Source organism: Cebus imitator, unplaced genomic scaffold, assembly GCF_001604975.1.
Source record: "Cebus imitator isolate Cc_AM_T3 unplaced genomic scaffold, Cebus_imitator-1.0 Scaffold23, whole genome shotgun sequence".
Classification (NCBI taxonomy): domain Eukaryota; kingdom Metazoa; phylum Chordata; class Mammalia; order Primates; family Cebidae; genus Cebus; species Cebus imitator.
Genome location: NW_016107338.1, coordinates 5167085 through 5190823, shown reverse-complemented (window position 1 = coordinate 5190823; position 23739 = coordinate 5167085). Strand labels below are relative to the sequence as shown.

At 33.8% G+C, this 23739-nt stretch overlaps 1 protein-coding gene across 2 annotated transcripts in view; it reads left to right on the top strand.

The window, feature by feature from the left end:
* The window catches only part of APLF (aprataxin and PNKP like factor), a 72320-nt gene that overhangs the window by 24352 nt on the left and 24229 nt on the right, over positions 1-23739 (top strand). For both annotated transcript variants that reach the window (XM_017522096.2, XM_017522095.2), the window contains exons 3-6: positions 987-1159; positions 9906-10053; positions 10369-10501; positions 20061-20242. In XM_017522096.2, coding sequence (XP_017377585.1) covers positions 987-1159; positions 9906-10053; positions 10369-10501; positions 20061-20242 — 636 coding nt within the window. The remainder of the gene's footprint in view (positions 1-986; positions 1160-9905; positions 10054-10368; positions 10502-20060; positions 20243-23739) is intronic.

The window sequence follows — 23739 nt, the reverse complement described above, 5'->3', positions numbered from 1 at the left end:
TCTTCATAGTGGGAGTTTTATTTAAACAAATAAGATGATTCCTCTTTCAGGTAGAAAGAAAGCTGTATTGTTTGCTTTAGAGATTTGATTAGAATCTTCCTTCCCATATGTCTTAGTTCATTTTGCGCTGCTATAACAGAATACCTGAGGCTGGGTAATTTATAATGAACAGACATTTATTTGGCTCACCATTCTGGAAGCTGGGAAGTCTAAAACGCAGGGGCCGCATCTGGTCAGAGCCTTTTTGCTGCATTCTAATGTGGTGAAAGGCATTACATGGAGAGAGAGCATGCATGAGAGAGTGAGCAAGAGAGAGCCAAACTTGCATTTGTGACAAACCCACTCTCGAGATAGCAGAGTTGCTTTTGAGATAATGAATCCACTCTGGTGATAATGCCATTAATAAATTCATGAGGGCATTTCCCTTATGACCTAATTACATGTTAAAGGTCCTACTTGTCAACATTGTTGCATTAGGGTTGGCATTTCCAGCACATGGACTTGGGGGATACATTGAAACCATAGCATTGTAGTTTCTGATTTTTTAGTTTTAGTAAGAAATTAGTAGGAGAAAATAAATGGTAAAGAAACTAGCCATTGTCAGGGAATTAGTGCATTTTGGATATAGAAGTTGGGGGACTCAGTTTTTCCGTACTGAGAATTACTTTTCATGTTTCTCCTTGTGATATCCAGTTGTATCTATTAAGCACAATAGAAGACTCTTTTAACCAGTTGAGTGATAACTTTGCTTTTTTTCTTTGATTCCTGGAGAAATGGGAGGTATACCATAGCTTCTTTTCTCTTATATAAATAATAATTATGGTACTTATAAGAGTTAGATTTATTAGTCTAAGTTTATGCTTAAATTGTTTTGATACCAAAATTCTGAATTCATATTTAATTGTATTTTTGTCATAATTTTGAGTTACAACATTATTGTATTGCATTCTTTTTTAATTTAATTATATTCTTTTTAACTTTTTTAGATACACACAAATCCATGTTTTTATCAGTCTTCAGAGAAGAGTCAGCTCGTACAATTGAAGACAAATCTATGGTGCTATTTGAATCCTGGAGATAGTTTTTCTTTGTTAGTTGACAAATACATTTTCCGCATTCTCTCTATACCCTCTGAAATGGAAATGGAATGTACCTTAAGGTAAGTGCTTGATGAAATGAGAGTAAAGATGCTATTTTTAATCTAATTCCTCAGACATCACAAATCCTTTGGTAGGAACCAGTAGAAACCATTAAACTCAATTGGAGATAGAGTAGGTGTATAATGTGTTTGTGTGCATGTGTGTGTTTTGTGCATGTGCACATGTATATCTCTTTCTAGAAAACATTTGACTTTGGAAACTTACTATGCCTTGATAGCAGTTGCTCCCATATGTGGTGTCTTTTACCATTGTATTCAGAATGTATTTTCCATTGAACAGTGTTCAGTTAGTTAATTTGAAATTGACTATCTTTTCCTCATTTTTTTTAGCTTTTTAAATTTTATTAAGGTATTAATTTCTGGCTTACATTACACTTGTATAACTCCTCTTTCTTATAAAAATAGAAAATATAGAACAGGGAAACTGAGGACATGAGGTATTAGAATAAAAATACTGATATCTGGCTTACAGTTAAAATTCATACAGTAGTTTTTTTTAGTCAGTCTTAGAAGATTATTTGGCTTCGTTTCTGCTTTTAAATTATAGAATGCATAAACTAGACATAGAAGTAGATGGACAGAATTATGCAGAGTATGTTCTCTGATTGCAATGGTATTAAGTCAGTAAATCATTAACAATAAAATAGCTATACAAATCTACAAATACTTTGAAATTAAATAACACACTTCTAAATTACCCTTGGATCAAGGAGAAGTCATAGGGAAATTAGAAAACAATTTAAACAGAGTGATATTGAAAACAGTATAAAATATTGTGAGACTCAAGTAAATTAGTCCTTAGGGGGAAGTTTATAGTTGAATGCCTGTATTAGAAGAGAAGAAAGCTATAAAATCAATGATCTGTGCTTCTACTTTAGGAGGATAGACAAAAAACTAATTAATCCCAAAGAAAATAGAAAAAATAAAAAAGAAAATTAAAACTAGAAGGCAATGAAATAAAAAATAGATGAAAAGAAAATCAGTAAAGCTATAGGGTGGTTTGGTGAAAAGCAGCCTTTACTACAGTAAAGTAAGTACTTTACTTAGTAATGCTTACCAAGAAAAAAGTGAGAAAACATGAATTATCAATATCAACGATAGAAGAGGGGTTATCATTACTGATACTACAGACCTTAGAAGAAAAATAAGGAAATATTATGTAAAACTTTATGCCAATAAATTTGGCAGTTAAAATAAATGGGCATATTTCTTTAAAAAAAATCGATTCAGGAAAAAATAGAAATCTGATGAATTCCTTATCCATTTAAAAAATTGAATTCACAATTTAAGGATTTCCCACAAGGATCTTCACTGATGAATTCTGTTAAAATTACAAGGAAAAAATAAATGCCAATATTATTCCTTTTTCTCAAAAATAGAAGAGGATATACTTCCTAACTCATTTTGTGAAGCTTCTATAATTCAGATACTAAAATCAGACAAGATTTTACAAAAAAAAAAATACCCAAACTACAGACCGATATTCTTTATAACAAAGTATTTACAAATCAAGTAAAAAGGGTAATACTCTATTACAAAGTGGGGCTTGTTCAAGGAATATAAGGTTAGTTTATCATATAAAAATCAAAGCAATTCAGCATAACAGACTAAAGAACTATCATTTTAATAGATGCTCAAAAATAATTTTGACAAAATTCAACACCTGTTCATGATTTTTAAAATTTTTGTGAAAACAAGGAAAAGAAGGAAACTTTTTTTCCTACAAAAAACCTGTTAGTGAAATGTTGAAAGTTCTCTCCCTAAGATTGGGACTACAACAAAGATAATATATATCAGATTTGAAAGGAAGAAGTAAAACTGTATTTGTTTGAAGATGACATGATTGTATATTTAGAAAATCCTGGGAATCTACCAAAAAGAAAAGCAAGTCACAAACAGTATCTATTATATTATTATGTGTACATTAAATTCTGTAATAAGTAAACGAATCTGTTAAATAGAAATTTAATCAATGGTTATTTCCAAGGGGATTGACTAGGAAGAAGCTATAAGGGAGCTTTTTGTTTGGCTTTGTTTCAGCTTTTAAACAAATATGGACTTATTCTGTCTCTTGTTAAGGGTGCAGATTATGTGGGTGTGTGCATTTGTCAAAACTAATCAAATTTCACACTTCAGATATCTGCATTTTGTATATAAATTATATCTAAAAATGCTTAAACATAAGTGGAAAAAAAGGAAGTTGCTTTTTAGTTAAATGAAATTCCTTAACTAGTGCTTACTACTTTATTTATTTATTTAGAGATGTAATCTCATTCTGTTGCCAAGGCTGGTGTGCATTGGCAGGATCTTGGCTCACTGCAACCTCCGCTTCCTGGATTCAGGTGATTCTCCTGCCTCAGCCTCCCAAGTAGCTGGGACCACAGGTGTGTGTCACCACCCCCAGCTAATTTTTGTATTTTTGGTAGAGACCGGGTGTCACCATATTGGCCAGGCTGACCACGAACTCCTGACCTTGTGATCTGCCCGTCTTGGCCTCCCAAATGCTTACTACTTTAAAGTTCAAGTCTTTTTCTCTCATCATACATGTATGAAGCATGCTGTTAAAACAGCTGTCAAAATGAGACATGTAAAGAACTGATTTTTTTGTTATAATAAACTTTCATGATAGAATTATATACTTTTTTCAAAAATTAGGAAAATATGCATCTTTATGAAACAAAGTATGGTCATTGCCTGATAACTTATTTAAAGTATTATATGTCTATTTAAATTTTATTTATATTAATTCAAATTAGCTTATTCCCTTAGTGTGAAAGACCAGTGTCTTTAAGGCCAGTGTCACACTTTAAATATATCAGGTTATGGGATTAGTGAATTTTGAATTTTTTCTTACTGATGAAACTGAAAATAAACCCACTTTCACAGCACTGTACTTTTCTCAGGCTATTTAAACCTTGGCTTCTGTCATTTGCTGGAAGGGCTCACAGAACTCAGGAACAGTTTACTTACTACTAGATTACTAGTTTATTACAAATGCTATATTACAGTATACAAATTAATGGCCAGATGAGGAGATACATAGGGTAAGGTCTGGAAGGGTCCCCAGCACAGGAGCTTCTGTTCCAGTGGAGTGTTGGGGGATACCATTCTTCTAGCACTTGGACATGTTCTTGTTCACCAACTTGGAAGCCCTCTGAATTTTGTCTTTTTGGGTTTTTATGGAGGCTTCATTACAAAGGCATGATTGAGTAAATTATTGGCCAAGTAGAGTAAGTCAATCTCCAGCCCCTGTCCCCTCCCTGGAGGTGGTGGGTGGTGGTTTGGGAGTTCCTACCCTCTAATCATATGATTGGTTTTCCTGAAAACTAGCCCTTCATCTTTAGAGGCTTTCCAAAAGTCACCTCATTAACATAAATTCAGGTGTGGTTGAAAGGGGCATGTTGTGAATAACAAAAGATGCCACACCATCGCAGGCACATTCTTGTGGTTTCTGCCAGTAGCCAGAACCTGTAGCTCTTTAGTGAATATTTAGTTTCCTGTTGAAGTAAGGGCAGTACTTCTCTAGTCAGGTAATGATGAGTTAACTCTGATATTAGATTAGAAGCCATGAGGGGAGGTGGGGGCAGATTTTGAATTCGAGTATCATCATGAGAGATGTCTATATGGAGGAGACCGCTGCCTGATTTCCAGAGAGGGAGAGTCCACTGTCTAGCAAGAAGTGGACTATGTCGTAGATTGGAAGCATTGAAATACACTTTAGACATTTCTTGATATCATTGGGATTTTCACGTTTTTGAACTAGCTCTGTTTGGCAGTGTCAATCACATAAAAACACTGCTTACTGTTGTATAAGCTTTACATGTATGAACTTTTTAATCTTTATAATAATCTCTATGAGGACTAAGTATTGTTAATATCCTTATATTACAGATGAAGAAATTGAGACACAGAAGGTTTAAGGCTTGCCCAAGGTCACAACTTAATACATGGCAGAGGTGGGATCCAAACTCAAGCCTGTTTGCAGAGTTGATGCTCTTACTGACTACCCCCTGCTGCATGAGAATGCTTACTGTAGCATTCATTCGAATTCTGAAAACACCTGTAGAAAGGCTAAATAAATTTGGTGTAGTCCTATAATTATGTGGAAGAGAATGAACTAAGAGAGAGCTCAGGTTAAAACATGGATAAATCTCCCCACTGTAATGTTGAGGGAAAAACCCCAAAAAGGTTATAAACATATAAAACATACATAATTTCTATAAAATAGTGGATACATACATACAAATAGTAAAAGTATAAAGACAGGCATGGGAACAATAAAATCAAATTCAGGCTAATGTTTACTTTTGGAGAAGGAATGGGAGAGCGAGGAACAAGACTCAGGCTGGGCAGGGAGAGGGCTTGAATTATATTTGTAATTAATCTGGAGCAAATATGAGAAAATGTTTCTATTGGGGTGGTAGATACAAAAATATTTGTATTCTTAGAGATGTAGAGAGACTACATATATTCTTTATATATTTTTGCATGTTGAAATATTTAAGAAATTTAAACAGAATAGAAGAAAGTTTACATCCTTTGTAGAAGTTGTTAGGGCTCTCTTGCCATAATTCTTTTCTTCCAACCAGTTGTAAATTTAAGAAAGGGATCTGAACCACAAACCAACGACAGAAAAGCTTGTCATTTCTTTAGGTTTTCCTTTTACTCATATTAAAGTGTTTTTTACATACAGAAGTTAGATTCTGCATAATTAGTCCTACTCATTGCCTACTTTGACCGAATGAATAAGTCTATACGTGTCAGTTCTAGTTTGCTCATTCTGCACTCTTTTCTCTATATATGTAACTATGAAATTATTCTGCCTGGAGTATCAAAACCCATGCTTTTGTGAGAAGTCAAAGAGAAAGCCAAATAAGAAAAAGAATACTTGTTTTTATATTTTAGTAAATTAAATTATAGCACATTTCACATAGAAGCACTAATATTAATTCTTCCTCCCCAATAGTAGGTGCTTAGTAAGTGTTGGTTTTTTGAACACATTAATGAAATGTCTGAGGATATTAAATTGAGTGATAATGTGATAAGTATAACATTTTGTTTTCGTAGCTGAATTTCATTGCTGATAAGGAAGTATGATCTTGTCTCTCTAGGGAGATTATTTAAGACTCTTATGAGGAAAGTAAAGTAAATCCTTTGTCATACTGAATTACTTTTTTTTTTTACAAATTGTTGAAAATCTATGTACGTAGATTCCAGATAAATAACTACTAATTTTGATTACTGTTATTGAAGAAACAATAAAATGTTGATGAAAATGTCATGATAGTATGATAATATGCAAGTTTCAAATTCATTTATAATTATTTAAAAATGTATTTTTAGATCCAGTTTATTCATAATAGTAGCATGTTTTATATTCAAGATATGAAAATACATAACTTATATTTAAACAACATTTTGAATATATTTGAAAGACTTTAAGAATAACTTAATTGCCAAAACAATCTTAGAAAAGGAGAAGAAAGTTGGATGGTTCACACTTCTTGACTTCAAAACCTACTATGAAGCTACAGTAATCAAGACAGTCCTGGTATAAAGAAAGACATATAGATCAAATAAATAGAATTGAGGGTCCAGAAGTAAACCATTATATTTAGGGCCAGTTGGTTTTTGACAAAGACGTCAAGACAATTAAATGGGAGAAAGAATAGTCTTTTCAACAAATGGTGCTGGGACAACTGGATATCCACATGAAAAAGAATGAAATTAGATTCCTGCTGTACACCATATTAAAAATTATCTTAAAATGATCAGAGGCCTAAATATAATATAAGCACTAAAACTATGAAACTCTTAGAAAAAAACAGGTGTAAATCTTTGTGACCTTACATTAGGCAGTGGTTGTAACACCAGAAACACAAGCAAACAAAGAAAAAGTAGATAAATTGGACACAGTTAAGAAAGTAAAAAGACAACCACAGAATGAGAGAAAATATTTGTAAATCACATATCTCGTAACAGACATATTCAGAATATTTAAAGAATTCTCAACAACACAAAGGCAAACAACCCAATTTTAAAATGTATAACTGATTTCAATAGACATTTTTCCAAAGAAGACCATTTGTTCTATACAAATGGTCAATAGAACATGAGAAAATGTTCAACATCATTAGTCACAGGGAAATGCAAATCAAAACCACAATGAGATACCACTGCATGTCTACTAAGAATGCTACAATCAAAAAGATAATAACAAGCATTAGTGAGGTTGTGGAGAAACTGAACTATTATACATTGTGGTGGGATTATAAAATGGTATAGCCTCTTTGGAACATATTCTGGCAGTTCCTCAAAAGTTTAAACATGGAATTACTATGTGGCTCAGCATTTCCACTCCTATGTATATACCCAAAAGAATTGAAAACCTATGTCCACATAAAAACTTGTACATAGATGTTCAGCAACATTACTCATAATAGCCAAAAAGTGGAAATAGCCCAGCTGTCCAGCAACTGTTGAATAGATAAACAAATATTGTGTAGTCATACAGTAGAATATTATTTGGCTATAAAGAGGAATGATAATACTTATATATGCAACAACACAGATGAATCTTGAAACATTGTGCTAAGTGAAAAAGCTAGATATGAAAAACTGCATACTGTATTTCATTTATATGAAATATCTAGAAAATGCAAATTCGTAGAGACAGAAAGTAGATTAATGGTTGCCAGGAGCAGGAGGAAGAGGCAACGGGAAGAGACTGCTAATGCATATGGAATTTCTTTATGAGGTGATGAACGTGTTCTAAAATTAGAGACTGATGATGGTTGCACAACTCTGTTAACCATTACCAATAACCACTGGATAGTACACTTGAACAGGATGAATTTATCATTATTATTTTTCAGTAAAGCTATTATAAAAAAGATAATTACCTTTATTAGACCACATTTAACTTTCCAAGTTTTAATTTTTTCTTTAAAATATCCTGTAATAAAGCTTTCTAAATCCTGTGATAGTTGATTGCTCCTAGAAGTATTTGAATATAAAATAAAAATATGTATTACAGTGACAGTGTTTGATATTTAAATAAAGGTATAATAGAACAATTTGTACTTGTTCTTTTTTTGAACAAAATGTTAAATAGAATTTTGTTCTGAGGTTGTTATTACATTTATTCTGGATAACTGTTAATAAAAGTTACATATGGACTATAGAGTGTGTATGAATTCATCTCAGACTTATGCCGGAATAGAAAATAAACTAGAAATGGAATTGATGATGTTAGTTAATTCCTATAACTTGTGAAAAATTATCACACTACTGTTAAATGTTTCTTAATATTTTCCATGTGAAATATTAAGAAAACTTGAGAAAAAATTATAATTTGGAAGTACACCTGTAACTTATGAGTAAAATGGATCTGGTATTGTAGTGGAGTGAACTTTGTAGACTTGACAATCATACATTTCCAAGAATTTGTCTCCAGCACCTGGCACAGTGTGTGACACAGTAGAAGTTTTAAAAATATTGATTGAATGAACAATAAATATGATGCTGCATAGTAATTTACTCTAAATTTTCTCTTTTGGCTGATTCCTACCATTGAAATTCAAGGCTGCCTTTGATGGAAATTATTCGCTGTATAAGAAATACTAAAGCAAACAAATAAAAAGTGGTTAATTAGATTCCTCTCAGCTAGACGCACTTCTAAAATCTTATATCTTAGTTTTTAAAAATTCACATTTAATGAGAACAATTTACACACAATAGAATTCATCCCTTTTAAATGTGCAATTCAATGCACTAAAAATGATAATATAGTCATTTAAAATACTACCAGAGTGAGATATAGGACATTTCCATTTCCCCACATATTGTCTCATGGTTCTCTGTAGTGTGTCCCTTCATTCCACTACAAATCCCAGGCAACCATTAATCTGGTTTCTGTCCTTGTAGCTTTGCATTTCAGGATGTTATATAAATGGAGTAATACAATATGCCTTTTGTGTCTGGCTTCTTTCACTTAGCAAAATGCCTTTGGGATTCATCCTATTCATACACACATCAATAGTTCATTCCTTGTTATTTCTGAGTAGTAGTTCGTCTACAGTTTCAAATTTTCAAAAAGGCAAATGTGTTGGATCATGTCTATGCATACATAAGTAATAATGACCTAACAACTTTGGATGACCTTACAGCATATTGCAGAGAGTATGAGGTAATTGGTTCTGCTAGTATGTCCCACGTGTGACCATGGATGTTCCTGTGCCAGAACATTTAGCTTGCAGCTATACTGCAGTTTGGGGATATTTCATAAGTAGCTCTATTAATACTTGCCTGAACTTCGGTAGCAGCTATGTGTCAACTGAAAATCAGAATTTTATTTATTTTTTCTCTAATAGTCTAACTAGCTTAACTGACACCATTGCAGTTTACATGATCTCTCTGGAGGCTGGGTGGTGGTCTTAATTTTTATGAACTATCTGCACAAATATTAAATAAAGAGCTCGTAAGCCTTGAGAGAGAAGGCTGCCACACATCTCATAAATAATTGGGGTTTCTAGGCCCATGATTTGGAAAGATTGATGTATTTCATGGCTAGCAGGTAGGAAATAAAGAACATATTCTAGTCTATATATTTTATTCTAGTATACTATAATCTGCTTTTTTTGTTTTTGCTAAGTCTGAGAAAAGTGTTATAACTCAGATGTAGTCTGAAGGCAGCAGAAATGTATTACATTTAAAATTTAAGACAAGTTTCTATTTTATCTTATAGAAACAGTCAAATGCTTGATGAAGATAATGTACTGAATGAAACACCAAAATCCCCCATTATTAATTTACCTCATGAGACTACTGGTGCCTCACAACCGGAAGGAAGTGCAGAAATAGCCAAGACCCAGATGACTACCACAAATAGTGTGGTGAGAAATTTGAGATCTCATCCATTGATAACATGTTCTTCAAGTTATTATAAAGGCAGAAAAGACAACTGAAATTAGGTCTATTATGACAGTATTGCTAGCATTTATCAACTTTTGCTGATTTTAAGTTAAGCTCTAGAGAATATGGCAGTAGTCCAACATTTAATAGAAATAATTAATTTCTTTAAGAAATTTGATGAACTCAGTATACAGTTGCATATGGGTATTTTAATGGTAGCATTCGGCAAAGCAAATATTTTGCAAATTCATTAAGGATGTTTGATTATTTTTAGTAATTTATAGGTGTCTTTTTAGTCTTTCCTAGGTGAATGTAGAGACTTCAGTAAGCAGCAGCCAGTCCTTGCCGAGAGGAAAAGGATCCTTCCAGCTTGGATGTTAGCAGAAGATTTAAGTAATCAAAACCTTTCAGTACCAGCAATCAGTGGAGGTAGGTTTTTGTTTCTGCCAATGCTGACTTTCAAGAAAACATTAAACAGAATTTGAAAGTTTTTCTGAAGAAAATCTATGAACTGTCTCTATAGAGATACAGTTGTGTAAGTATAGCTTAGCCTAGTTTTTTTTTTTTTTTGATGTGAACATGAAGTCTAATTTAAAACATAGGCTATTAACATTTGTCAAATACCATTTATACCATTTATCAAAACACTTGTTTTCATTTAACAAGTGCTATTATGTGCTAGAATTATATTAATAAAGACTTTCAAAGAAACCTCTTGGTGCTATGTCTAGGATAAAAGGCCAGCACAATAAGAATGTTTAAAATTAATGTTTAAAAATGCCAGATGAATTGATATACCTTCAAGTTTACTGATTGTTTTTTCTGCCATCTCTAATTTGCTGTTAAGTCTATCTAGCAAATTATTCATTTTAGTTACTGTACTTTTTAGTTCTAAAATTCCTATTCGGTTCTTTTTTGTATAGTTTATGTTTCTCTGATAAGATTCTCCATTTATTCAATCTTTTGTATATTTTTCTGTAAGTCTTTGATTATATTTATAATACCTTCATTAAAGTCTGCATCTGTGTACAACTTTGTCATTTCACACTTATTTTTTATTGACTGCTTGTTTTTTATAGGGGTCACATTTTCCTGTGTATTCTGTGCCTAGTGATTTTCTATCGATATTGGATATTGTGAATGATACATTGCTCTTGATTATGTTATATTCCTCAGAAGAAGTATTTTTGTTTTAATAGCAATTAATTTGGCTGGATTCAGAGTCTACACTGTTTCACCTGTTATGGATGACAGCTGCAGTCTCTATGTAGTTCTTTTACTTCCTAGCTGCTGCATTTTTCTCTGAGTCCCTGGGGTTGGCCCCATGCAAATGTAGTCTAGCAGTCAACCAAGAATTTGGGTCAAGTTTTTAGGTAGGTTTTTGCTCTTGCCCCTTCTGAGGCTGCCTTCCCTCCAAGATTTTATCCCTCACCCTCCTCTCTCTCTTCTAGCCTTAAACTCTCTGCTCTGACCATTTAAACCATTAAGGTTACAGCTTCCTGCCACAAGTGAATTGGAGAATGCCCTCAGGAAAAAAGTCACAAGTTCACAAACCTCATAGGTTATAGTTAATTGCAATGTCGACACTTCTTCAACTCTGCCTCTTTGGTCAATCTCCAGTGCCTACAGATAGTTAAAAAATATTTTATCCTGAATTTATAATGATTTTATTTACAGTAATTAGTTTAGTTATGCTATTTTGCCATTTTACCTTAAACATTATTAAAAAAAAATTAACAGCACAAACGAATACACATTTTAGTTCGAAAGTTATACTCTTGGTGCTTTGTGTATTTTGCATAGTGGTCATAGAAGTCTTCCAAAGTTTTGGATTAAATATATTATGCACAGAATTTATCTTATTTAATGCTAGTTTGGATTATACTAGGATCAAAGTGTTCTCATGGGAAAAGTATAGTATACATTATGTGTTAAAGGGGACGTGGTTTAATCTGGAGAATTTTCCAATCTAAGCCTAAGAATTTTGCAGTAAGTTTTATTCTGGTACAGTTGTTTTCAGTTCTCCCCACCCCCACAATTCATGTTTAATATATATACGGATATATTTTTTATCAATAACATCTCTGACTGTATGTGTTGATCCTCAATTTCTAGGAAGGATATGGGGAATGGTAGTGGGGAGGTGCAGGCACTTTCCCTCAGTAGAACAATTTCTCTGATAGAAGAAAATGACTAAAAATTGGACGAATGTGACCTGGTCTCTGCAGACAACTCCTTTTCTTTCAGAGTTGTTTTGTACTGCAACTGCTTCTGTGCCACCACTTATAGTAGTTCAACGTGTATTTTGTTTCAAATACATTTTCTTTCACTTGATAGATGTTCCATGTAAAATATGAAGCACCTTTTTGGGCACTTCACTTTGAAAATACATATGAGAGTAATTTGACATTGGTCTGGAATATTGCATGTGTATAATGTACTTAAAATGCTAAAGCTTCAAAATAAGATAGAAAAGTCTTTGGATTCAGGTAATCTTTTTATAAACTAAGACTGTGGGAGAAGTACGGTATAAGAGCAAGATTAGGTTACCTAATTCCTTTAAAGACAGTTTAGTATTTTAAAACAGTTTAGTACCTGAATCCTGCTAATTAAAAGTTAAAGCAATTAGACTTCTCTGTGGTACTGTTAATTTTTTTAAAAATTATTTTGTTTGTTTAATAAATGACGGAGATCAATAGGACAATGTGAGAGATTTAAAAAAATCAATTTGCAGGATGCATTGCGGCTTGTTCAGATATGGTTAACTTTCATATGTCTTTTGCAGCTTTGGGACTATAACTGTGGTTATTGGTCTTTATGTAGATTATCTGAAACTAACTTGATTTTTGGAAACTTTGGAATCATTAGGAACAGAACAAATAGCATTAATTGATGTTATTTGACTTATTCAAGAGCATGTAATAAATGCCAGAGCTATAATTGAGACCTAGCTCTAACTTTAAAGCCCATGTCCTAAAACATATCATCCCACAGCCACCTAAATTTACTCTTTATATGTTTGGTTTTTGTTTGTTTGCCTTTTTTGATATGCCCTTGCAATCTCTCTTGGATGGTCTCTCAGTTTAACTCTTTGTTTAATCCTTTATATGTAGGGGAATTTTTGCTGTTATCAGGCTTTTTCATTTTTTCGGCCAATATAGTTTTTTATTGTTATCATTGTCATTACTATATTTGTTTTATTATTATTTTATTTCAGTAGGTTTTTGTGAAACAGGTGGTGTTTGGTTACATGGATAACTTCTTTGGTGATGATTTCTAAGATTTTGGTGCACCTACTGCCTGAGCAGTGTACACTGTACCCAATGTATAGTTTTTTATTCCTCACTCCCTGACTTTTCCTCCCAAGTTCCCAAAGTCCATTGTGTTATTCTCATGCCTTTGCATCCTCATAGCTTAGCTCCCACTTATAAATGAGAACATACAATGTTTGGTTTTCCATTCCTGAGTTACTTCACTTAGAATAATGGTCTCTAATTCCATCCAGATTGCTGCAACTGCCATTATTTCGTTCCTTTTTGTGGTTGAGTAGTATTCCATGGTGTGTGTACCATGGTGTGTGTGTATTCCATGGTGTGTATACACACACACACATACACACACACACGGATTAAATATATTTTATATGTATCAGTTTCTTTACTCATTGATTGGCATTTGGGCTGGCTCCATATTTTTACAATTGTGAATTGTGCTTTTATAAACATGTGTGTCCAGGTGTCTTTTTCATATAATGACTTCTTTTCTTTTGTGTATATCCCCAGTAGTGGGATTGCTGGATCAAATGGTAGATCTACTTTTAGTTGTTTAAGAACTCTCCACGCAGTTTTCCATAAATGTTGTACTAGCTTACATTCCCACCAGCAGTGTAAAAGTGTTCCCTTTTCACCACAGCCATACCAACATCTATTATTTTTTTGATTTTTGAATTATGACCATTCTTGCAGGAGTAAGGTGTCATCACATTGTGGTTTTGATTTACATTTCCCTGATAATTAGTGATGTTGAGCATTTATTTTTGTATGTTTGTTGCCCATTTGTATATCTTCTTTTGGGAATTGTCTATTCATGCCCTTAGCTTACTTCTTGATGGAATTATTATTATTATTATTTTTCTTGCTGATTTGTTTTTTCTTGTACATTCTGGTTATTAGTCCTTTGTCAGATGCTTAGTTTATGAAGATTTTCTCCCATCCTGTGGGCTATCTGTTTACACTATTGATTATCTCTTTTGCTGAGCAGGAGCTTTTTAGTTTAATAAGTCCCATCTATTTATCTTTGTTTTTATTGCATTTTGCTTTTGAGTTCTTGGTCATGAAGTCTTTGCCTAAGCCAATGCCCAGAAATTTTCTGATATTCGAGAATTTTTATGGTATGAGGTCTTAGATTTAAGTCTTTAATCCATATTGAGTTGATTTTTGTATAAGGTGAGAGATGAGGATCCAGTTTCATTCTTTCATATGTGGCTTGCCAATTATCCCAGCACCATTAGTTGAATAGGGTGTCTTTTTTCCACTTTGTATTTCTGTTTGCTTTGTCAAATATCAGTTGGCTATAATTATTTGGCTTTATTTTTGGGTTATCTATTCTGTTCCATTGGTCTATGTGCCTGTTTTTGTACCCATACCATACTGTTTTACTGGCTGTAGCCTTGTAGTATAGTTTGAAGTCGGGTAATGTGATGCCTCCAGATTTGTTCTTTTTGCTTAGTGTTGCTTTGGCTAGACTTGCTTTGGGCTATCTTTTGGTTTCACATGAATTTGGGGATTGTTTTTTCTAGTTCTGTGAAGAATGATGGTAGTATTTTGATGAGAATTTCATTGAATTTGTAGATTACTTTTGGCAGTATGGTCATTTTCACAATATTGATTCTACTGATCCATGAGCATGGGCTATGTTTCCATTTGTTTGTGTCATTTGTGATTTCTTTTAGCAGTGTTTTATAGTTTTCCTTGTAGAGGTATTTTACCTCCTTGGTTAAGTATATTCCTAAGCTTTGCTTTGCTTTTTTATTTTTATTTTTTGCAACTATTGTAAAAGGAGTTGAGTTCTTGATTTGATTCTCAAGAACTGTTGGCGCATAGCAGTACTAAGGATTTGTGTACACTGGTTTTGTATCCTGAAACTTTACTGCTTTTATCAGTTCTAGGATCTTTTTGGTTGTGTCTCTAGAGTTTTCTAGGTATACAGTCATATCATCAGCAAACAATGACAGTTTGACTCATTGACTCTTCACTGATTTGGATGCACTTTATTTTTTCTCTTCTCTGGTTGCTCTGGCTAGGAGTTCCAGTGCTGTGTTGAATGGAAGTGTTGAAAGTGGACAGCCAATATAGTTCTAATTTATTTTATTTTTTATGTCTCAGGTACTAGCATTTGGATGTTGTCATGAGTTTCTCAGGCCTGGGCTAAATTTTTTTACATGTCCTTAGTGATTGAGAACTAAATATATTTAGGGAAAGGTTTTCAGAACCTCCCCTTTCTTGAACTCCATTTATCTCTGTTCCTTCAGCTTTCCAGGCTGAAGACTAATCATAACTCTTAGGTTAGGATACTCTTGGTAGATTGAAAAAGGAGCTTTTATATTTTCACTGATATCATGCTATTCCATAGAGCTCTTCTTCCTCCATCTTCTAAGCGTCCAACATGAAGTTGTAAAATGTGGCACATGCTGGTGAAGATTGAATTGGTCCTCATACTGTTTGGTTTGCATTTAATTTTATACTGTGAATATTTTCAGTATGGCAATTTAATGCAGATTATAACTATTGAGCTAGCATTATTTTAATTGAACTACAGTTCAAAATGTACTTATATTTAAGTAAAGTGCTAGTTATTCTGTTTACTTTGTTTCCAGCAACTTTGCCAAGTTATCTAATTTTAATAGTTTTTGAACCTCATATTTTCTAGTTGTATAATCATATTATCTATAGAATTAGGATAATTTTTGCTCTTCTGATCTACCTACTGCTTTCTTTTCTTGTCTTAGCTTAACCCTATAAACGTTAGATAAAAATGCTTCAAATTGGTCTGTTCTTGTTCCTGATTTTAATAGAAATTAGTATTTTGGCATTTTATGTGGTTGGTATTAGATTCTGATGAATAGTCATCTCATGTTTAGTATGGTTCATTTTAATTTTACTGTTTTTTCAGGAATAACTGTTGAATTATTTTTAAAATGTTTTGGTATAGAAATAGTTCTGCAATTTCATGTGTTAATGTAATTAATAATATTAGTAGATATCCTAATACAATATACTATGCTAGTGTTCCTGGAATAAGTTCAGTCTTATAACTTATTATTTTTATACTCTGTTAGATTAAACTTGCTGTTTGATTTAGGATATCTCTATTTATAGTTATGGTTAGTCTGCATTTTTCTTTATGTATGCCTTCTATGTGCGATTTTAATGTTAGAGCACTGAATTGAGAAGTTTTCCATATATAGTCAGGGACAATTTGAATAATTGAAAAATTATGTTTCTTCATGGAACTCTCCTGATCTGGGCCTGATGCCTGTTTTTGGTAGTTGATAATTCTGGTAGAGGAATAGGTAAGTTAGTTAGACCAGTTTAAAAAAAAAAAAAGAATGAAACACCTAGAAACAGATTTAAAAAACATATATTTAATATATAAATACATATCAGTTCAAACTGATAGAGAAAAGATACATTATTCAACAAATGACATTGAGAAAATTGGCTCTCCATTTGGAAGAAAATACTGTTAAAGTACTACTTTATACTACATTCAGAAACAAATTTCTATTGAATTAATAGTCTTAATATAAAAATTGAAACAATTAAGGCATTTGAAGAAAGTATGGGAAAAATATTTTGATTACTTCTGTACACTTTCTTAAGATCATAGAGAGCCTGATATCCTAAGGGAAAACCTGATAGATTTGCTTAAATAAAAAGGAAAAATATTTGTATGCAAAAGATACTATAAATAAAGTCAGAGGTAAATGATATACTGAGATATATCTACCACATTTATAAAAGAAGGTTTTTTAAACATTGTCTATTTATTAACAAAAATGATAAAACTCAGTAGAAATTTTGGACATTATATATGACATACTACAGAAGAATAAATACAAATAGTAAATATATGACTTTACTATCAAGTAGGAAAATGTAAATTGAAAACAACTCGTTACCATTTTTTGTTCATTAACTCATCAACATTTAAACAATTGATAATATCCAGTGTTGGCAGAAAGGAGTATTATCGAACATTACTTGTGGAGGCATAAATTAGTATAACATTTCAAAGTCACTTGTAGTATCTCTTAAATTTTTACATATACGATACACTTTGATCCAGAAATTGCAATCCTAGGTATTTAAACCACAGAAATAAGAACATTTGTACTTTTAGTCCTATATATGTTTATGCATATGTATTTGTAGATATATTGGCTTAAACACAGGAAAAAATTGAGAAGTATATACATGTAATAGTTAATATAGTTGTTTGGGAGTAGTTCCTCTAGAGGGTAAGATTGGATGGATGTATTTTTAATGATATGTATATATAATTGAGCTATTATTCATGTAGTGTTAGTATAACAGCTCATGTAAGTACCATTATTAATAGTTAAAATTAAGCTGTTTTGTATTAATAGTTAATTTCTTTTATATTTCTATCATTTAACTGTACCTATTTTAGATTTCAGAAGAATATTTGTCATACTAGATATAAAGACTGTTTTGAGCCATTTTAAGCTATTCATTTTTTATATACTCTTTGTGAAGAGCATTTTAATAATATCAAAATGGCTTCTTATGCAACAAAACAAAAATTAGCCCTAGTCTCTAGAGGGGGTTTGTAGTAAAGAATTTGGAGTTTTGAGTATTTAAAATATATGTATTTTTAATTTTAGAATTTTGGGTACATGTGTGACACTTGGAATATATAGACTACCATTTGAGTAGAAGCTGTGTCTTATTTAATTTACTATAGTTCTTAGCATAATCAGCAATACCATTAGTTCAATATTTCACTTGGTTTAATTCATAACTGTTAACAGCATTTGGTCATTTGATGTACCAAGCTACACAGACCTATTAAGTCATGTTTATGACAGTTTCCAGAAATGATATGAAATATTTCCTAATTTAGATTCATGATGAATATTTAAATAATTTAGTTAAAGTTTAATTTTTAGAATAGTTTATTCACAAGTTTCCTGTGATAAATATGTTATTTTTACATTGGTTCAATTGATATTCCTATTTGATAATAAGGACAGTATTCCATTGGCAGTTCTTTCCTCAACTTAAAGAGGGAATGTATTTCAGGCTACTTGAATGTCCTTTAGAACTGGAGTAAATAAACTACAGCCCATGTGCCAAATTTGGCCCACTGCCTGTTTTTATAAATAAAGTTTTATTGGAACATGGCCATGGTCAGCCATATATGTGTTGTCTGTGACTGCTTTCATGTTAAAAGGGCAGAGTTGGGTAGTAGTGACAGACACTGTATGGCCCACAGAGCTTAATATATTTATTCTCTGGCTTTTTACAGAAAATGTCTGCTAATCCCTGCTTTAGAATATTGGAATAATGACTACATATTGCTTTACATACCTATATCCTGGCTCTTAAGAGAATCTTTGGACAAATTGTTTATGTTCAGAATTCATTTAGTCAGAAATATTTATTGAACATGTTTTGTGCTAGGCACAGTTGCAGATACTAGAGACACAAGGGAGGAACAGTGAACAAGGCATGTAAAGTTTTTGCCTTCATGAAGATATCACTCTCAAGTAGAGGAAAAGGACAATTTGCCATGGACAATTATGAATTTGTTAACAAAATATGATAGTGACTTAGGTTTGCCAACTGCATTAAACTTTGGGTAAGTATTTTATGGGATACAATGTCCATTGTTATTGAGATTTGTTTACTTCATGGGCAAAGTTGGTAGAAATCACTCTCCTGTTTGGGTTATGTTGGGTTTGCCTATAATCCCAGCACTTTGGGAGGCCTAGACGGGTGGATTACCTGAGGTCAGGAGTTCGAGACTAGCCTGGCTAATGTGGTGAAACCCCATCTCTATTAAAAATACAAAATTCAGCTAGCTGTGGTGGTGTGCACCTGTAATCCCAGCTACTTGGGAGGCTGAGGCAAGATAATTGCTTGAACCTGGGAGGCGAAGGTTGCAGTGAGCCGAAATCGTACCACTGCACTCCAGCCTGGGTGACAGGCAAGACTCCATGTCATAAAAAAAAAAAATGAGCTTAATTCCTCACTGTGGGTGTTAGGATTTGATAAGTATATGTAAAGTTTATTGGATAGCTGTGAGTCAGATTTTCTGTTAGAGAAATTCAATTCTATAATTATAAAAATAATGTGTATCAGGTACTCTGCTAGTTTATATATCTTACTTCATTTACTTCTCCTAATAATTCCATGAATCATAATTCCCATTATCCATGTTATGAAACCAAAGTTGAGAAAGATAAGATAGAATAGTTAAAGGATGGAGCCCCCATTGGCATCTCAGCCTGGTAGAATCCAGGGCTGGAGCCCTTGGCCATTTTGCTGCCTAATACTTTCTGAGATTTGCACATAAGTGTTTTAAGTTAGCATTACTGTAAATGGAACTTTAATTTTATTTGCCCTTTTATCCTTTTTCTTCCCCCCACCCCACCACTTTTTTTTTTTTTTTTTTGACAGAGGCTTACTCTGTCGCCCAGGCTGGAGTGCAGTGGCATGATCTCAGCTCACTGCAACCTTCATCTCCTGAGTTCAAGTGATTCTCATGCCTCTGCCTCCTGAGAAATTGGGATTACAGGTGCACGCCACCACACCCGGCTATCTTTTGTATTTTTAGTAGAGACCAGGTTTCACCATGTTGGCCAGGCTGGTCTCGAATCCTTTTTCTTTTTTTAGTATGGAGTATTGACATTTGAAAATACAGAAGATAATTTTCTTCTTCTTTTTCTTTATGTGTGTTTAAGGTAATGTAACCCAGGGAAGTGGAAAAGAAGAAGTCTGCAAAGATAACACCCAACCAAACATAACACAGCAAGGAAGAGGGCAATTAATTTCTGCAGGAAGTTTAGAAAATACATCAGCAGAACAAGACACAGGAGAAAAGTGCAAAAATGCTGAACAGGAAGAGTCTGTCATTTCAACCAAGGTGATTTTTAAAAATTCATGATTTGATTGTTTCTTTGTTAGATATTTTAGATAGAAATTAATCATATGTGGTACAAGGAGAAGCCAAAACTGCCTTTTTTTGTTGAGTCTCTGAAGACAAAAACTAGCCCAATTTTTTCAGACTTACTGAAACGAATCTTTAACATAGTATTTGTTTGCTTTGTAGAGAATAAAACCATGACATTTAGAAATTTTCAGACTGGGAAAAAAAAGTGGAGACCACTTGACTCTGGTCATAATTTGGCACCTCCATTGTGAAACCTGGCTTCTCTTATTCCATTGGTTGTTCTCAGATTGCATTTAGCCACCATTTTCTTGCTGAGTGTGATAAGAAAAACAAATGATGGGATAGTTCTTAATTACCTGTTGCAGGATCACTTCTGGGCTGAGTCACAGTATTTCTAGACCTTCTTTCCTCTTTCAGTTTTTTGCTAACTCACTAGAATTGTTTGACAGAAACATGCATTCTGTAACACTGGGTACTTAAAGAAAATGAGGACTATTTATTAGAAGTACTTAAAAAGAGAGAAAGATAGGGATGGCCCTGGACAGAAGGTTCAGGCATCCTTCGTCTCTAGTGAGAGGTGGCTTATGATGACAGTTTTCATGATCCTTGTAGTCTTGTGGGTGAGCTCTATGGATGGATCCCTGTCTTAGTCTCAGGGAAAACCAAAGGAAGAGGATTGGTCATAGAAGACTGTACACTAAAATGATTGAAATGCCAGCATCTACCTTAGAGGTCAGTCTTTGAATATATTCTTCACACTCTTCCCCTCTCGCCCAGAGAGAGGAACCAGCTTCTCACTGGAGTCTGTCTTCCAGCTAGAGAAGTGGGGCCTGGTCACTATACACTCAATTCCTTTGCTTTACTTATGGACGCAAGCTTAATAAATGAAAACAAAATGTTTTCTGGCTCACATATATTTGCCATAAAACTTATTAAAATTTTTTTTGTATAAACATTGAGCCCTCATATACTCTATTCTCTGAACTCTGAACATGACAATTGATGTTGCCTTTTTTTCAAGAGAAATTATTGTATTCATAAGAAAATCTATAGTATACATGTTTTCCTCTATTTATCCCAACCCATAAAGTTTGATAATCACAAGAAAAACTTTGAGAAACATCTTAATTGATAGATTATAGAGAGGAGCAGATTTAAAATATTAAGGTATTGTGAGGTTTTGTTGACATCAGGGGAGTATTACAGCCAGGTCTCTGAAATGCCCAAGTTCTATTTGGCCAATTGCTTTTTCTTTCCTTCCTTCTGAGGGAGATTTACCTCTTCTAGCACAGGAAAAATAAGGCTTACATTTTCATGATCCTTTATGCAGGTAAAGCTGAGGCAGAGAACATGACTTAAACTGAAGATCCCAGCAGGGCCTTTCCAAACCCCATCCTCCATCCCTGACTAGTTTTGAGTCTGAACACTGAACCTTTAGAACAGCTAGTCCTAAAGGGATGGCTAAAGTGCAGAGCAGGTGAGAGGAAACAGGAGGCTAGGCTCATCTATCTAGTCTAATGACAGGAGGTTGCCAGCTACAAAAAAAACCACTAACTGTTTAGCTAGGCCTACATTTGGATCAATGTACTTGGAATGAATTACATTCTCTTTTGGAAAAGTAGGAGAAGCAGTGGAAAGAAGGGACAAAAATCACTTTTGCCCAACTAGACCTTATTTCTGAGATTCTGATTCATTTGGTGTGTGGAGCCTGTGCATCAGTGGTATCTTAAACTCTCCCAATTTTAGTGTCCCTTCAAAGTTGAGAGCTACTGATGTGCCTCAGAGGAAACTAAGGCCCAAGTTCACATTGTTAGGAACCTTGGCTTCAAACATAGGTCTTTTCATTTTGGGTATAATGAATTTTTCTACCATACATATTAGACTATGAAAAGAGTTTTGTGACTCTAGTAACTTCTCTTCATAGGACAATTTTCAGAAATAGTCTGTATTTTTCATCAGTTCTTGTATGTCTTTCTACAAAATTATGTAACTGTCTAGAAGTGAAAATGAGGGTACTTGAATTAACTTTAGTGAAAAGGATGGTTGCCATGGTTTGAGTGTTTTTGTCTCCTCTAAAGAGTTATGTTGAAACTTAATCCTCAGTGCAACAGTACTGGGAGGTGGGCCTAATGGGAGGCTGTTTAGGTTACATGCGTCATGCTCATGAATGGATAATGCTGCTGTAAAAAGGGCTTACAAAGCTGGATGCAGTGCCTATAGTCCCAGCTACTTGGGAAGCTGAAGCAGGAGGATTGCTTAAGCTCAGGAGTTTAAGGTCAGCCTGGGTGACATAAGGAGATCTCATCTCTATAACAAGATGGACTTGGCTTGTAGAAGTGGGTTTGTGCTTTCACTCTTCTGCCGTGAATGACACAGCATTCAACCTTTCATGCTCTTCCACCTTCCCTCATGTAAGAACATAGTAAAAAGGCCCACACTAGATGCTGGTGCCTTGATCTTGGATTTTCCAGACCCCAGAACTGTGAGAGAATAAATTTCTGTTCTTTATAAATTGCCCAGTTTGTGATATTGTTATCGCAGTTACAAAACAGACTAAGACATGGTATTTCCTTTACATAATCTAATGAGAACTCTTGTAAATGATGGAAGCCTAACTGAAACAATGTAAGTGAAAGTATTGTGGTAAAGTATTTTAGCTGTCTATTGCTGTGAAACAAGCTACCCCAACACTTAGTGGCTTAACACAACATGATTATATCAGTGATTATGATTATATTCTGTCTTATAATTGTGAGGGTTGGCCGGACTCAGTTGGGCAATTCTTTTATGACACATTTTTTGGTATCAGCTGGGCTTCATTCAGCTGAGAACTCAGCTGAAGATGGAGCATCTGTGATAGCTTTACTCATGTGAATGGTGCCTCAGCAAAGGTTGGGAATGGCTGGGGGCTGGCTGGGTCCACCTCCCTCCTTGTACCATGAAGTAGCCCAGACAGAGCATCTTTACTTGACAGCTGGGCCCCAAAAAAGTGATGTTAAAGCTGTTAGATCTTTTAAGGCCTACAACTGGAATTGTCATTTATGCTGAATTCTTTTGGTCAGAGCAAGTTACCAGGCCTCAGATAGATGGCAGTGTGAGATGAGGGTGAAGACAACAGTGCGACCAGTTTATAGAGAGGGGCCCTTGAAATGTTTTCAGTCACAGATATAATCCTGGCAGCTTGCTAGACGAGATATTGGAAAAAAACAAGATTAAAGACGTGGAGGTAAGGGAAGAGATTGTGGAATTAACACAGTGATGAAATAGAGAATCTAAGCTAGGACAGTGACTTTAAGGATGGAAAGAAGTATTGGATTATATAAGTATTTAGGAATAAAATCGTAGGACTTCTTGCTTGAATCTGGGGAGAGGGCAAGAAGGAGTAAAAGATAGATTTCTATATTTCTGTCTAGCATGAACAGATGAAAAGTGTTGGCAGAAACTATGCCAGAGAACACAGAGGCAGAATG